The 17,468-nt window shown below is 32.0% G+C and overlaps 1 protein-coding gene across 1 annotated transcript; it reads left to right on the top strand.

Annotated features, from left to right (window-relative positions):
* The first annotated feature begins 14,958 nt into the window (after positions 1–14,958).
* LOC133693486 (pollen-specific protein C13-like) lies at positions 14,959–16,300 on the top strand. The gene is made up of 2 exons (XM_062114705.1): positions 14,959–15,340; positions 15,790–16,300. The coding sequence occupies exons 1-2, from the start codon at positions 15,187–15,189 to the stop codon at positions 16,113–16,115; spliced, it is 480 nt and encodes a 159-aa protein (XP_061970689.1). The 5' UTR covers positions 14,959–15,186; the 3' UTR covers positions 16,116–16,300.
* Positions 16,301–17,468: the final 1,168 nt, after the last annotated feature.

Below are 17,468 nucleotides of genomic sequence, written 5' to 3' on the forward strand. Positions count from 1 at the left end.
CCTTGGCACTGTTCACGGTGTTCATTACATACAGGTATACAGACAAAATGTTTTCATCGGTATATTCCATATACCTTGGGAACTATGCCCCTTTACCCTGATATTGTTCACGATATTCATTACATATGGGTATACCGATGGAATATGTTCGTCGATATATTCCAAAGACCACAGAAATTGTTCCCCTTCACTTTGACACTGTTCACGGTGTTCATTACATACAAGTATACAGACAAAATATGTCCATCGGTATGTTTAAGAGGTCATGAGAACTATTTCCCTTCACCCTGGCAATGTTCAAAGTGTTTATTACATATGGGTGTCGCACCTAACATCACGACGATCTTTAAAAATTCAATTTGTGAAAGAATAGATTTTTGACATCTTGTTCTTAAATGGAAAAGGTCTTATTTAAGGAGTCGCCACCTAATATTATGGTCACTAGAAACCCTAACTGGTCAGCATTGATTCTATGGTATGAAATTAGTTACGTAAAAGGAAAGATATTATCACCATTTAAGTGTCTTACATGAGGTAGGTTGAATTGCTAGTTTTATCTTAAATTGCCAAGAGTTTGTTGGATTATGATACCAATAATCTGCTTGTAATATTCTTGACTTTGATACTAACAAATATTCGAATATGAATACTTCCAACTCCAGCATTAGTAAATATTATGTAACACAAAAAAAGCATGGTATTCTTGAATGTAGCGCTAGTGAATAAACCAGTAAAATTTAAATTGAAAGCAAAACATACATATTTTTTTATTAAAAAAAAGATAGGTATGTATCGCATACCATATTCGCATTTCACAATAAAAATCCACAAATCAAATATACAGTGAAATCATTGGGAAAAAAATGAGGGATCCACAAATAAATTCAAACGGATCCACAGTTTTTTTTTGAAATTTTTTAATATCACAAAGGGGCTTGTTTGACCAGATATCAAAACAAAAAGGAATAAAATAAAGGGGATTGATATAAGGATGTGTTTTGCCAAACACACCTTTGACCCAATACAAAGTGGGCCAATTGGGCTTGAGGGCCAAGCCTAGCTGAGCCTGATCTCTATTTTTTGGCCGGGTTAGACTCAGCGGCCCAACCCGGTTACTAGTCCAAACTAGTGACCCGGCTGGTTGAGGCATGCATGCGTGCAGGATTCATGCATGTTATGCACAGTGCGAAGGTAATTATAATTACCTTCGCAGAGTGTCAAATGAAACTTACAAAGCAGGGGAAGAGAAGAACGTACCTGGTGCAGAAAGGCGAAGTCGAAGACGATGGCGTGCTTTGGATCCCTCTCTTCTTCCTTTCATTTTCTTTCTCCCTGATTCTTTCTTTTCTTTTGCTTTCTCTCTTTGCAAATCTTTATTGGTCTTTTTTTTTCTCGTTTTCTCTCTATCTTCTCTGCTTTGGCTCTCTCTCTCTCTCTCTCTCTCTCTCTCTCTCTCTCTCTCTATATATATATATATATATATATATATATATATATATATATATAATCTTTGCGTTTTCTTTTAGTCTTTTTCATTTCTGTCTGTGTGTTTCTGTTTTTCTGGGCATCTTGTGTTCTTCTTCGCGTCTTCTTTTTCTGTTTTTTTTTATTCTTCTGTTCGTTCTCTGGTTTTCTCTCCTTGTCCCCCGTCTCTCTCTCTACTTATTTCGATCCTCTGATTTTTTTTCTTTGTCTATCTGCGTTTCTGTTTGCTTGTATTTCTTTTCTGATCTGTTTTTTAAATGGGAGGGGGCTGGTGTCATGGAGACAAAGTTGGTGCTCGTGTGTTGGCTGGCCAATGCTTTCCTCTCTATGTTTCTGTTTTTCCCTTCGTTTCCTCCCTGGTTCATGGCCTTTCTCTGGCTTTTATAAACCCAGAGAATGCCATGCGATCGCCTCCAGATAATGAGGCGACCAACCGTTGTTATTGCAGGAGTAATGGTAACGGTCAGCGATGGCAGGGGCGTCTGTTTTTTCTTCTTGGTCTGGTGAGATAAAGAGGATGAATAGTTTTCTTTGAAACGACGTCATTTTTCAACTAAAATGGCTATTTTGAATCCCCCCCCCCCCTGAAGTTCTGAATTGGGCCCTTATTCATGGAAAATGTCTCTTGTTTCTTAACTTTTCCCCATGATCAATTGCAATTGAACCCCTGAATTTTGGCATTATTTACAAAACAATCATTAGTTTCCAATTGAATCAATTTAGTCCTTAATTGATTCTTAAACTTTTAATTCTTTCAAAATTACCACTGGAAAAATCAATGAACTCCTCCATAGTATCATCGCCTATTCACTTTGGTCATTGGATTTTTAATTTCTTGCAATTTCTCCAAATTAGCCCCAAACTTTGGTATTTCTTCAATTAAGCCCTTGATTGCATTAATGGATTAAATCAAAGTTTAATTAAGTCCCCAAACTTATCATTTCTTTCAATTTTTAGCATATTGACTCCTAAATTTATAATTTATTCTTATTAGTCCTTAAACTTTCAATTAGTGTTGTTTTGATCCGATTCTCAAATTATTTTTAATTCATTCATTTTTTATTATTTATTTAATTTTAAAAAAATAAAAATTGAGTTATGACAATGGGTATACCGACGGAATGTGTCCGTCGGTATTTACTAAAGACCATGGGAATTGTTCCCCTTCACCCTGTTATTGTTCACAATGTTCATTACATACAGATATACCGACGGAATGTGTCCGTCAGTATTTACCAAAGACCATGGGAATTGTTCCCCTTCACCCTATTATTGTTCACAATGTTCATTACATACAGGTATACCGACGGAATGTGTTTATCGATATATTTCAGAAACCATGAAAACTATTCACTTCTTAATATAGTGATAATTAATGATCTTTTGACTGTTTATTTTTTTCCCAATGGAATCACCGACGAAATGAAAAGTTGTCAGAAATATTAAGAGGAGTTTTCTAAAAATTTCCGCGTAAATTGAAAATTTTCATTTGACTTTACATATGGAAAAAAACAAAAATATTAAAAATATTCATATTTAATTGCCCATCAATAATCTTGTCAGTAAAAACTAAAATAAAAAACTTGAATCATGATAGATCAGGTCTTCATATTCTTGTCTCACACATTCAATTCTCTATCTTTCTCTTCTCTTCTCTCTCTCCTTCTCACCTAAGATCAAGCATTTGCTTCTTTTCCCATCTTAAGGTATGTTGTTTTTCTCTATTTTTCTTTCTTTTTCTTTGGTTTATTAACAATGTATTTTCTTGTTTATAATCAATAGGTGAAATAAAGCACACCATTAAGGTAAGAATTTTTCATTACTTTATCTTCTTTTTTTGTTTTTTTTTTTGCATTATTTTTGTTCAATTTTGTGTTCTTAATAATTTTATGAATTAATAAATGACATAAATTTTAGTTTTTATTGAAATAATTTTTGCATTATTTTGTTGAATTTTAGTTGTTATTGTTTTTCAAATTTGTTGTTCAATTTCAATTAAATGTGTAGGAATAATTTTAATTATTATTTGTTATTTATTCCATTTAGAATAAATTTTTTTAAATTTAGGATTAAAAATACTATCACTTAGAAATAATTGTGTTGAATTTTAGTTGTTATTGTAATAATTTTTGCATTATTTTGTTGAATTTTTGTTTTTTTTTTCAATTTTGTTGTTCAATTTAAATTAAATGCGTAGGATTAATTTTAATTATTATTTCGAATTTTTGTAAATTTAGAATAATTTTTGTATAAAATTATATATGATTAAAAATATTATCACATAAAAAATAAAAAAATTCTATGAAATTGAATTGTGCTAAATTGTTAAAAGAAATTAAATAAAATCAACTAGTTTGTGGCATATATGTTATGTATTTGCAGGTTTAAAAATTTTGGATAGTCTCACGTATAGAAGAGATGCAGCCAATTGTTTTTCAAATAGGAATAATTTAATATTTTTTATCTGTTAAATTGTTTAAATGCCCAAGGAAAATTCTATTGCACATCACGAGGATAGGATAGCCGCTAGTTCTTCCAGCAGCGATGCTGAAGACCATAAGTCAGTAGGTACCGACTAAGAACAAGTACCTGGGGCACAAGCATCGAGTTACGATGCAGGCTCGTCAAATGCGATGCTACAAAGTCAAGAGGGTCTTACACAGTGAGATCCATTTACCTACAAGTACGAGGCCCAGCAGAAGGATGACATTTTAATGTAAGTTTGTTTTGTTTTCATAACGACATATTTAATTATTTTTGAAAAAATAATATCATTTAACGAATATAATTTTAGGTTTACAAATATTGAGGCTACTAGAACAAAAACATTGGCCTTTAAATCGCCAATGGAAATTCTATTATTTTAAGGGAGCTAGATTTCCAAATATCCTAAAAGGAAACTGCAGGTCGATGCATGGTTTTCAAAGTTCAATGTTAGTATTAACTTAAATATTTTTATGTTAATTTGGAATGTTTATTGAAATTATTGAAAATTTTCTTTTATAGATTTTTACTTTAAGGGAAAATTTTAATGGGAGAGAGCTTATGATAATTTTACGAGGAGGGTTTGGGAGAATCGACTGCAATTAGGTAAGATCGAATTCAGGATAATTTTTTTGTTTCAAATATTAAAATTTTGTTTTTCATTTACTAAGAGATAATGAATACGTACTACATAGGTTACGTGAATTTTTGTACGAGGCGCAAAAGAAAGCCAAAAATATGTGAAAGAAAAAGAGCTTCCAGGTTGGAATGACATGGCAATTTAGAAAGATTTTAGACCATTGTAGATCTTAAAGCCTATATGAGCGGAATATATTCAGAACATGATGTCCACGTGTTTCACTCGACGGTCATAGTCTGGTAAGGATAACCAAAACCGGTGTGTTCACGGTTTCATTACCACACACACCGGTGACTCTATTTTATATGTTTCACATGCAAAACAGATGATAGGATTTTGTTATTACATCCATTTTTTATTTTTTTATAAATATATTTAACTAACAATATTTTTTATTGCAGCTAAGGTTCTTGGACGAAAGCCAAGCCCGATACAACTTTTTGTTGAAACACAAGTGTGAAGTAATGACTGTCAAAAAGGGGTGCAGTAGTTTGTTGATAGTCGAGCTCAGCACTTTGTGGTATGTTAGTTTTCAATCATTTTTTTCTTAAGTTATAATTTCCTTAAATTTGATGAATTTATTTTTTCTTTCCAAGATATATATAACAACCGATTGAATGAGAGATGTGAGGACAATCCTTCGACCCATCCAAATATCAACTCGGATTTTTTATTGGAGGCAGAATCGTCGAGTGAGCCTGATAGAAATCGAGTGTAAGAACTTGAGGTTTTGTTTGAGAATGATTTGTCTTTTTTTTAGCACCCATGTTGTCAATATGAGTAATAACGAGTAGCTTATTCGCAATGTCATAATTTTTGTGAAAACATTCTTTGTATTTCAAAAGCTTTATTTATCGGTCCAAATTGTTTGCTTTCTTGATTAGAAAGGACTTTAAAAGCACATGATGTAGGCTATGACTTTTGGTTATGAAAGAAAAGGTTATGTAGGCTCAAATAGTATTTTAAGGTTTTAAGGACTTAAGATAATTGTTATTTACTTGACTCGTTATGTATTTCAATATTCTTTCCTTTCACCATATTTCTTTGATTTGCTCTTTTTTATTGATTTGGTGAGGCATCATTTGATTTGATCTTGACTTGGTTATTTTTGTTTTATTTTATTTTATTTGAGCATGCCCCTAATATTTTGAATTTCTCAGGCCTTTTTGGACTTTTCATTGCATCTCCTTAATCTTTGATCTTTGAATTTTTTTCTTGCTACCTAGTGTGAAGTGTGATCCTAGTTAGGATCGCCTCATGATTTTTAAAATTTTCATTTGCCCTAGCGTGAGGTGTGATTTTAGTCATGATTAATTATTGATTTTTAAGATTTTCATTTACCCCTAGCATGAGGTGTGATTCTAGTCAAGATTAATTATTGATTTTTAAGATTTTCATTTGCCATTTTAATGTAAGTTTGTTTTGTTTTCATAACGACATATTTAATTATTTTTGAAAAAATAATATCATTTAACGAATATAATTTTAGGTTTACAAATATTGAGGCTACTAGAACAAAAACATTGGCCTTTAAATCGCCAATGGAAATTCTATTATTTTAAGGGAGCTAGATTTCCAAATATCCTAAAAGGAAACTGCAGGTCGATGCATGGTTTTCAAAGTTCAATGTTAGTATTAACTTAAATATTTTTATGTTAATTTGGAATGTTTATTGAAATTATTGAAAATTTTCTTTTATAGATTTTTACTTTAAGGGAAAATTTTAATGGGAGAGAGCTTATGATAATTTTACGAGGAGGGTTTGGGAGAATCGACTGCAATTAGGTAAGATCGAATTCAGGATAATTTTTTTGTTTCAAATATTAAAATTTTGTTTTTCATTTACTAAGAGATAATGAATACGTACTACATAGGTTACGTGAATTTTTGTACGAGGCGCAAAAGAAAGCCAAAAATATGTGAAAGAAAAAGAGCTTCCAGGTTGGAATGACATGGCAATTTAGAAAGATTTTAGACCATTGTAGATCTTAAAGCCTATATGAGCGGAATATATTCAGAACATGATGTCCACGTGTTTCACTCGACGGTCATAGTCTGGTAAGGATAACCAAAACCGGTGTGTTCACGGTTTCATTACCACACACACCGGTGACTCTATTTTATATGTTTCACATGCAAAACAGATGATAGGATTTTGTTATTACATCCATTTTTTATTTTTTTATAAATATATTTAACTAACAATATTTTTTATTGCAGCTAAGGTTCTTGGACGAAAGCCAAGCCCGATACAACTTTTTGTTGAAACACAAGTGTGAAGTAATGACTGTCAAAAAGGGGTGCAGTAGTTTGTTGATAGTCGAGCTCAGCACTTTGTGGTATGTTAGTTTTCAATCATTTTTTTCTTAAGTTATAATTTCCTTAAATTTGATGAATTTATTTTTTCTTTCCAAGATATATATAACAACCGATTGAATGAGAGATGTGAGGACAATCCTTCGACCCATCCAAATATCAACTCGGATTTTTTATTGGAGGCAGAATCGTCGAGTGAGCCTGATAGAAATCGAGTGTAAGAACTTGAGGTTTTGTTTGAGAATGATTTGTCTTTTTTTTAGCACCCATGTTGTCAATATGAGTAATAACGAGTAGCTTATTCGCAATGTCATAATTTTTGTGAAAACATTCTTTGTATTTCAAAAGCTTTATTTATCGGTCCAAATTGTTTGCTTTCTTGATTAGAAAGGACTTTAAAAGCACATGATGTAGGCTATGACTTTTGGTTATGAAAGAAAAGGTTATGTAGGCTCAAATAGTATTTTAAGGTTTTAAGGACTTAAGATAATTGTTATTTACTTGACTCGTTATGTATTTCAATATTCTTTCCTTTCACCATATTTCTTTGATTTGCTCTTTTTTATTGATTTGGTGAGGCATCATTTGATTTGATCTTGACTTGGTTATTTTTGTTTTATTTTATTTTATTTGAGCATGCCCCTAATATTTTGAATTTCTCAGGCCTTTTTGGACTTTTCATTGCATCTCCTTAATCTTTGATCTTTGAATTTTTTTCTTGCTACCTAGTGTGAAGTGTGATCCTAGTTAGGATCGCCTCATGATTTTTAAAATTTTCATTTGCCCTAGCGTGAGGTGTGATTTTAGTCATGATTAATTATTGATTTTTAAGATTTTCATTTACCCCTAGCATGAGGTGTGATTCTAGTCAAGATTAATTATTGATTTTTAAGATTTTCATTTGCCCCCACTATGGGATGTGATTATTGTCATGTTTTTTTTTAAAAAAAATCTTATTCAAGCTCATATAAGGACCAAAAGAGATATGTTCTTAGAACATGAAAGGTTAATAAAGATGGTCTTTTCTCATTTTAAGCATAAGCTGTTAGAATCAATAAATTTAGTCCACATCCACTATAATGGTTTGAAACTTTTACATAAGACTTATGTTCTTATGAATCAATGGCTAGCAAATCCAACCATATGCAATTATGCATACAACTAAAATATGGCCCAAGAGACATAGAACATGAGCACTCTCTTGTTATTTTTTGTATCTTCATTCAAAATTGTTTAGTCACTTCATGATATGATTTGCTTGAATGATTGGTTTGTCATCTTACAAAAAGGGTGTCTAAATGTTGTTTTAATCAAACATCGAGTTATTTCTAAAATAAAAAAGCAAATTCATTTTTCTAGGATTTTTTTGGCAATGGTTTTTTTTTCAAAAATTGATTTGGTCATAATATTTTAAACATAATCATGGAATCGGTTATAAGGGTCACTTTTATGAGTTTTAAAAGTGTGAGGATTGACTTTTGGTATCTTGTATAACGCACCTTGGGGTTCAATCATTTTTATCATTATATTTTTCCACTCGGTGAAAGCAATATAATGCCAAGTTATTACTTTCACACAAAAAAATCTTTTGATTTCATAACAACAAAGAGGCTAAAAAGGCAAGTAATGCAATCCCAAAACCAAAATGTCAAATATCAAAGTTTGATAAATACCACACTCTTTCTTGGGTTAGATTCCCCGGCAATATTTATGTTTTATCAGTGTTTACCAACCATTTGTTATGCTAAAGATGATTCTATGACAATGTGGTAGATGTCATTATCTTTCATAAACTCAATTTATTTCATGCTCATTATCACACCCGATATCGCAGCGGCCTTAAAATTTAATCTTGGTGATGGAAAAGGAACAAATATCTAGCATCTTGTTCTTTTAGGGAAAAGGGTCTTGTTTAAGGAGTCATCACCTAGTATTATGGTTACTAGGTAAAATGGAAGATATTATCACCCTTTAAACGTTCTGCCTGAGGCAGACTACATTACTGGTTTTGTCTTAAATTGCTAAATGTTTATTAGTTAATGCTATGATGATTTGCTTATAATATTCATGACTCTAGCATCAGTGAATACTCAACTACGGATACTTTCAACTCTGGCGTTGGTAAATATTACATTACCCAAAACAAAAATGAATGGTGTTGCTGACTCTAGCTCTTTAAATAAACCAATAAAAATAAATTTAAATATATACATGCATATTTTTTTATTTTTATATATTTTTTATTTTTAGGGTGGGCCCAGCTCAACCCCACATGGGCTGGGCTTGACCCAGCCAGCCCGGCCCGGTCACTTGCCGAAGCCAGTGACCGGGCAGTTTTACCCGCAGGCGTGCGTGTGAACTGCTCACACACGCCTGTTACATAAACATGCAATTAAAATGCAGGGAGGGAAAACGCAACTTACCTGTCGCTGCACTTGAAGACGAGGATGACAACTGACCAGCGTTACTCCTCTCTGTTACTGCTTTTTATCTACTGGTTTGCTTCTGTTCGTTCACCTCTGTTTGCGTTTCCAGGTCTCCCTTTTGTTGTTCGTTCCTTCGTGTTGTGTGTTCTTGCTCGTCCCCTTGTTTTTTTCTGTGTTCGTTTCTTCCTTTTTCGTCTCTTTATTTTATCTCCGTCTTCCATCTCTGGTGTTGGAGATGGAGAAGGCAGTGATCCCTTTTCCTCCGTGGCCTTCTCTGGCTTTTATGAAGCCAAAGGACGGCCTCTGTTTCTTTGAGAAGAAACAGGGGAACGAAAGTCTGCTACCCTGGTTTCTCTCGGTCCCCCCTGCTTAGGATGAAGGAGATGGTAATAAAGGCATGATGTTCTACCGGTTGAACGTAAGCTCCCTCTGGTTTTTCTCTTTTTTTCATTTCTCTTCCCCCTTTATTTCCCCTTTCTCTGTTTCGTTCGTTCTCCTGGCTTTTTTTTTCCGTGTTCCCCTATTCTTTTATTGTGTTCCTCCTCTGTTTTTTTCTCTCCATCTCCCTCCGGGTTTTTCGTGTTGCCCTCCAGTTTTTCTTCCTGCAGTCCCCTGTTTTTATTTCCTGCAGTCCCCTCGCAAGGTTGCCTTTACCTGGGTTTTTATAGGGCTAGGAAATCAATCGGCGCTCTAACAGTTGGCGGTAATGGCGTGGGGCGCTCCATTCAATGGAGAAACATCCTTGCATTTAATGGCGGAGCCGCTGCAGAGGAAGAAAACGAGCGAACAGTCGCCTACCCAAAACGACTTTGTTTTCCAATTTCAAAGGCTGCTTTCAGTTTGGTTCTTGGAATTCTTGTAATTTTGCAATCAAGCCCCTAGTTAAAATGTAATTGGATCCTTACATTTCCGCGTCATTTTCAAGCTAGTCCTTGGATTTTAATTTTTGCAATTTGGACCCCAATTAAACCCCAAACTTTGGTATTTCTTCAATTAAGTCCTTGATTTGATTAATTAAATTAATTCCAAGTTTAATTAAGTCTCAAAACTTATCAATTCTCCAATTAAGCCCTTGATTTGATTAATTAAACTAGTCAAGAGTTTAATTAAATCTTTAAACTTCCAATCATGTTGCCCTTAACCCAAATTTTAATTCATTCTTCATTTAATTTATTTTTACTTGTTTTTTTCATCATCATCTTTTTTATTATTTTTTAATAAATAAAATAATAATAATTATTATTATTAAAATAAATGGTCAAAAATTGGGTTATGACACTCATCAGCTTCTGGACTTTATACTTAAAATTCTTACAATTTTGTTTGAGTGGCCAAAGATCTCATCATGATCATCACATTTCTTATTTGGATTGTATCATCTAAAGAATGGTGATTTTATGGGATTTGATGGAATTTGGGTAATATGCCTGATGTTCAAAAGATATTGGTGAACATATTTGAGTGGTAAATGCACATCAATTTTTCTCTTAAAGCCTTGACAATAATTAATGGAATGATTTACTACTTTTACATGGTTTTTGCATTTGACATTCTTATTGTGCCATTTAGAAAATGGTGGTTGGATGTGATTAAATGGTAGAGGAACTATTTAATGGACATTTATGAGGCTTTGATAGATATCTTTAATGGAAATTGAAGAGTGGGGAACAACTATTGACATTTGATTTGGATTTTGATTGTTATGATATCCAGATTATAACAAAGGCAAAGGTGTTTGGTGTATTTGGTTTGTAAGAATTTGCGGTGAATTCTAAGACAGGGTAACACAAACCTTTAATGAACTTGGGGAGTTTAGAAGCAAAAATTTACAAACTTTGATTAACCAGATAAGCATCAGAAACAATCTTCTAATGTAGGTGTGAAGAAGGACAAAAAGGCACATTCATAGTGATTTTCTAAGTATTGGCTTTCATGTATAGTGCTTTCCTTCAGAGCGAATGGCTTGTCCTAACAAATCGGTTAGCTAAGCCATCTCTCTTTTCAGAAAGTCATCTTGTTTTTGTTCAAGTTGAAATCTCCTATTTATTTATTGTAGATTTTAGGCATTTAGAGGTGAGCTTATATTTCTTATGTAAATGAAAGATATGCAATGTTTTAAAGCCAATAAATATGATATGATTGTGAAAAAAAGATAAATTGAATGCAGGTTCGCCCTTCAGGGGTCATAATGATCGTCATATGAAGTTATTATTATATTAATGAGGGAATTCATATTCATCTCAGTCAACTTGTAATAATCCAGACTCTTGTAGAATTTATATGATGACTATTTACCACTTAAAAGTCTTGGAATTTAGGATACTACATGTCGGGCTTTCCTAGATGTAATTTACAGATGGAACATACATCTTAATGATAGGTTCTATTTATTAAGTGAGCGTGAGTAAGTTTTCTACCTGGTCTCAAAATGATCTCAAATTTGCTCAATGATGGTCTTTGTAAGGACAATATAAAAGCATTGCAAGAAATAGTTAAAACACGTATGCCCATCATTACAAAGCAATCACTCAGGCCTAATTTGGTGTTTCACGAGTCTTAAACTTTGACCAATAACCATTTGGCAAACCATTAATCCCTTATCTACCCTAGAAGCTTGTTTCTGCTCTAAAAAACTAAAGCATGTGATGTATAAAAGAATTAATTATACAATGCATGAGTAATATGTACAAAAAAATAAAGCATATAAGAAATATTTACAAACGGCATATTTAAAATAAATATGGAGACCAATAAAATTAGACACGATAAACAGACAAACAACAAAGCTTGGTCCACGAGAAAATCCCCTATAAGTCACCATTATGTCGCACGTGTGTGGTGTTGTAGAGATCATCCTTTTATATCAGAATCTTTGGTGTGGGTGGAAAAAACTATGAATTCTTATCCTTCTTTTGTTTTTAAAGGTTTGGAGTTGTCACATAGTATTTTGGTCGCTATGAATAGTCTTCAAAGCTTAAATAAGAGGATTGATTGTGTATAGGAAAGATAATATCACCCCTAGTATAGTCTACATAATGTAAGTTGCATTGTTTATTTGTTTGACTAATACTAAGGCTTTCCAACTAAACCTGTAACCAGCTCTAATCTTTTGGATGCTTTGCAATTTCAACCTTAGCCTTATTCAACTAGACCCTTGAATTTCAATTCTTTTTACAAATTAGTTATTGGTCTTGAATTTCTGCAATGTAGTCCTCAATTAACCTTCATACTTCAATTTTATTTCAATTAAACTCTTAATTGCAACAATTAGGCTATCTTAAGTTTCAATTAGGTCCCTTATCTTCTAATTATTATAAATTGATCCGATCCAAAATTTTTTTTCAATTGAGTCCTTGATTAAAACAACTAAACTCATTAGTAGTTTAATCAAGTCCTTAAACTTAATTAATTCTTTTAATTTTGATCAAGTAGGATTTCAATCTTAAACTTTGTTTCAAACAAGTTCTTTTTCAGCCTATATTATCAACAATATCCCAACTTGAATGTTCATATTGTGTTTTGTCTTGTTTATAACTCAAAAGCTTATCTACACGTGTCTCGAAAAATATTTTTAGATTTTGAATTTATGATTTTTTTTAATTTTTTGAATAAAAAGAATATATATATATATATTATAAAAAATTTTTGAGGAATCCAAAATTGAGTTATAATATTTTTCTTTGCCAAACAAGTTGCATGGAAATGCTAAGAATTTTAAGGAATTCAAAATTGAATTATAACATTTTTCTTTGCCAAATAAGTTGTATGGAAATGCTAATTTCCATTTATTTAAAACTAGGATTGAACCCAAATGAAAAAAATACATAACGTGCTACTAGAGATAAATGGCTTTGTTACCGTAAAGGGGTGCAATTGTATGTTTGTCAAGCTTAGAGAAAAATGATAGTAGTGTTTGGTTATATATATATAACAAGGGTGGAGGCATACATGGGCTATGGTGGGCTCTAGTCCAGGTTAAGATTTTATCAATATTTTTTTACTAGTTTTATATAAAGAAAATTTGTAATTCTCAATTTGAGGTATCAATTGAAAATTTACGTGGAGCCTTCTAATATTATGTTTTAGCTTGGGTTAAAATTTCAGAATTTTTGAAGAAATTCAGAAATTTGATAAAAAAAATTACAATTTGACCAGTTTTACGTTATTGGATGCAATTTTCAATCAGAGCATCAAATTGAGCTGAAATTTTACGAGGGATCTTAAAATATATTGAATAAAATATTGTTAAAATTTTAGGATGAACAAAGTTTGGTAGTTCTAACAAAAAAAACATCAAATAAAAGCAAAACGACTTATTAAAGGTAAAATGATTATTTGCCATAAAAAAAAACAAATCAGTTCTTCCTTCCTTTTATATCTTGTCGGCTGGGCAGAAGCAGAATAGAAAAAGAAAGAAAAGAAAAGGCGAGAGAGAAAAAGAGAAAAGTAAGGAGAAAATATAAAAAAAAATCCAAGGAAAAAAAATAAAAAAAAGTGAGAGAATAACCTTGTAAACTTACAAAGTCTAACTTATAAAATACTAATGTAAGGAAGAATCAAGTGAAGGAATGAGGAATTGAGAGAGGAAAAAAAAATAATTACTTTATTTTTCAGTTGACATGAGATTGTTATTTTATCCCGGTTGAGGTGTTGTTACAATATCAATTCAGATTCGATTATAGATGAATTATATTATACAAAATATCGAAGGATGTAACTTTAATAATAAATTTTTTTTACTTTAACTTTAATTTTATATACTTTTAAATTTATTTTTTAATATTTTGAGTAGTATATTTAAATTAAAACTTTACTATTAACTTTACAAATTTATGTATGTTAATTAATAATTTATCTTAAAAAAATTATATATTTATTTAATAGCTCGGGAAAAATTCACAGCTCCGTCTTGTGTGTGTGTGTGTGTGTGTGTGTGTGTGTGTGTGTGTGTGTGTGTGTGTGTGTGTGTATAGAAAGAGTGATGTGATTCATGTAACATATGTATTTCTCTTAACTTATTAGAGCTTAAATGAGAAAAGAAAAGGAGAGCAGTGATGAGTGGGTTTTCTTATGTTGTGCTTTCAACGTTTCAAGGTTACTTGTTAATTCGAGGACCAACATTTAATAAAGAATTAAGGGTAAAATAAATATAAGAGTATTTGTAATAATTTTTTTAATTAAGAGAAAAATAATTAAAATTGTTAATTCAATTTATTTCCACAAGTATTCTAAATAATATAATTAAATTTAATTATTTGATTTAATATTTTATTCCAAACATAAAAATTATAATAAGTTATTAATTAAATTTAAATCATGTGTAAAATTAAATTTAATTCCATAGTGGATTTTGGATTTGGTGCTGGAAAGAAAATAGTGGATTTGGTGCTTGAAAGAAAGAAAGAATATGGCAACCCCCCACCATGTGAGCACCGACATTTCCCAGCTGTACTCCATCACTGCCCTACGCTACACCTCCGATCTCATTCCCTGCACATTTCAATTATCTATCCAATTAAGATATACCACGCAACAAAACGACCCCGTTCTAACCCCTGGAAATGACGAAAACACCTCCAAGTACACTTTGTTGAAGACCGCGTTGGTGCACCCAGATATTTCTCCACGCGTAATCACCGCCTGTGCTTTTGGAAATTAGACACCACCGTTTAGTTTTTAAATTTCATCCATTTTTTTTCCATTTCTCCCTCTCTTTTTTTTTTTTTTTTATTACCATTATCGCTTTATCTTCTCCATTCAACACCGCCATTTGCTTTTCAGTTTCAAGGTAGTCTCTCTCTCTCTCAAGAGATCTCTAACAATAATTCACAAAAAATGGCTCGAGTGCTTTTGTTGCTTGCTCTATGTGTGCTACCAGCCCTCGTAAGAGCTGCTCGCCCAGCGAGAAACCCATTTGTGGTTCAAGGGAGCGTCTACTGTGACACTTGCCTTGCTGGTTTTGAAACCTCCAAGACCACTAACATTGCAGGTAATCATTTTATTTTTCGTTCCGATGTCTCCATGGCTTCAGATTTCTACATCTTACTGAATATATCAGACTTCATTTAATGTATATTTGGTTGATTTATCCTTTCTTTTTATTGAAAAAAGGAGAAATGGAGTGAGGAAAGTCTAGATTTATGGTTGGTTAGTGTTTGACTGATGTTTGTGATTAGATCTGGCCCTCAAGGAGACAGAGGTGTTTAGGGTGGTTTGATTGCAGAAAAGACAAAATCGTGCTACAATTTTGTAGCTCTAATTGCCATGTTAAAAAGTTAGATCAGATTGATCAATCACCAATACAAGTGTTGGGCATAATTAGATATAAAGGCAATCCTGTTAGAATAATAATGTTGTATAATGGGTTTCTGATATAAAGTCGAGAACTGCTCAATGGATCCTCAATATGTTGTTGGGTTTTTCTTTTTCTCATAACAGGTGCCAAGGTTAGACTGGAATGCAAGGACAGAAAGACACAAGATCTTGTCTACAGCAAGGAAGGAACAACAGACTCAACTGGAAAATACACCATCACTGTTGATGAGGACCATGAGGATCAGATTTGCGATTGCATGCTAGTTAGCAGCCCCCGGAAGGACTGCCGATCACCATCTGCTGGCCGTGATCGTGCCCGTGTTATCTTAACCAATAACAATGGACTTGTGTCAACTACCCGTTATGCCAATGCTATGGGCTTCATGGCAGCACAGCCCATGTCTGGCTGCACTGAGCTTCTCAGGTTATACCAGGAGTACGAAGATTAGAGTTTCATTTCGAGTTGCTCTAATGTATGTGTCTAGTTGACTGATCTCTCTATCATTCTATTATTATATTATGATTGTTTTGTTTCTTGATGTCCACAGGGCTGTTAATTTATCCTTGTTAATGGACTCGGTTGGAATTTATTATTATATTATAATAATTATTATTATTACATTACAATTACAAAGGAAGCTCCTTTTGTTTTTCCATACATGCTATTACCGATCACGTTCCCAGCCTGCACAATGGGTTATAGACACTGGCTAGGGATGACAACAACAAAAAAACGAAAAAAGTAATGGCATTAGATGTATTGAACTAAGAAAAGAAAAGGGTGATCATAAAAAAAATATATAAATTTTTTTTTAAAATTTATCAACCTAAGTGCACATGCCCAACAAGCAACCTGTTCACGAGGTGGTAATAATTTTTAAAGAAACAAAATAAAAGATAAAATGAAAAGTGTCAAATAAAAAAATAAAAAAAAGTGTAAAAACAAAAACATGATATTATTTAGGTTAATTTTTCAAACCTGTAATCTGAGTTATGAACTTGATGTAATTCAATCAGAAAAAACTACAACCTTCAATTCTAGGTTAGAGAATAAAATTAAAAAATAATTTAATTTGATAAAAAGCTCAAAAACAAAATAAAAAATAAAATAGCAAGCTAAAAGAAGAAGTGGATGAATGATAAACAAGAAGAATGAGGCTATATTATTTGATTTAAGAGTGAAAAAAAAAAAATTCAAACACTTTCCAAAACAAAAATTCAAAATAAAAATAAAAAAGGATCAAATTCAAAACCAAAACAAAATAAGAGAAAGAATTAGATTTTAATGAAAGGCAAAATTAAAAAAAAGTCTACAAAAGAAATCAATATGAAAATCAAACAATCAAAAGCAAAAGGATTAAATTAAAAGCCTAAACAAAATAAGAGGATAACATAGAATTTTTGACTATGCAACTTGTTTTTTTTTTTTAGAAGAAGAGAGAAAAGAGAAAAAATAAAAAAATAAAATGGTTCTCGAATCCAAACCAATGTATAGAACCACTGTATATGCCACCTTATCAGGAAAAAGATGTCATGAACTTCCTAACATTGTTATGGATGGTTAATTTTCACCACTTTGCACCACCACACGCATTGCTAGAAGTGCTTGAAATGACTTAGCAAGCTGATAATTTTTTTAAAAAAATATTATTTAATCTTATAAAAAGTACAAAATTATCCTTGATATGACCTGATTACTATAAAAAAAGCCATGAGAAAAGAAGAATCAATCTATATTTTGAGTTTTTAAAAAATCTAACTCAAAAGATAGCAAAGTAAATTTATTGTGCATTTTAATGCAA

Source organism: Populus nigra, chromosome 5, assembly GCF_951802175.1.
Source record: "Populus nigra chromosome 5, ddPopNigr1.1, whole genome shotgun sequence".
Lineage (NCBI taxonomy): Eukaryota > Viridiplantae > Streptophyta > Magnoliopsida > Malpighiales > Salicaceae > Populus > Populus nigra.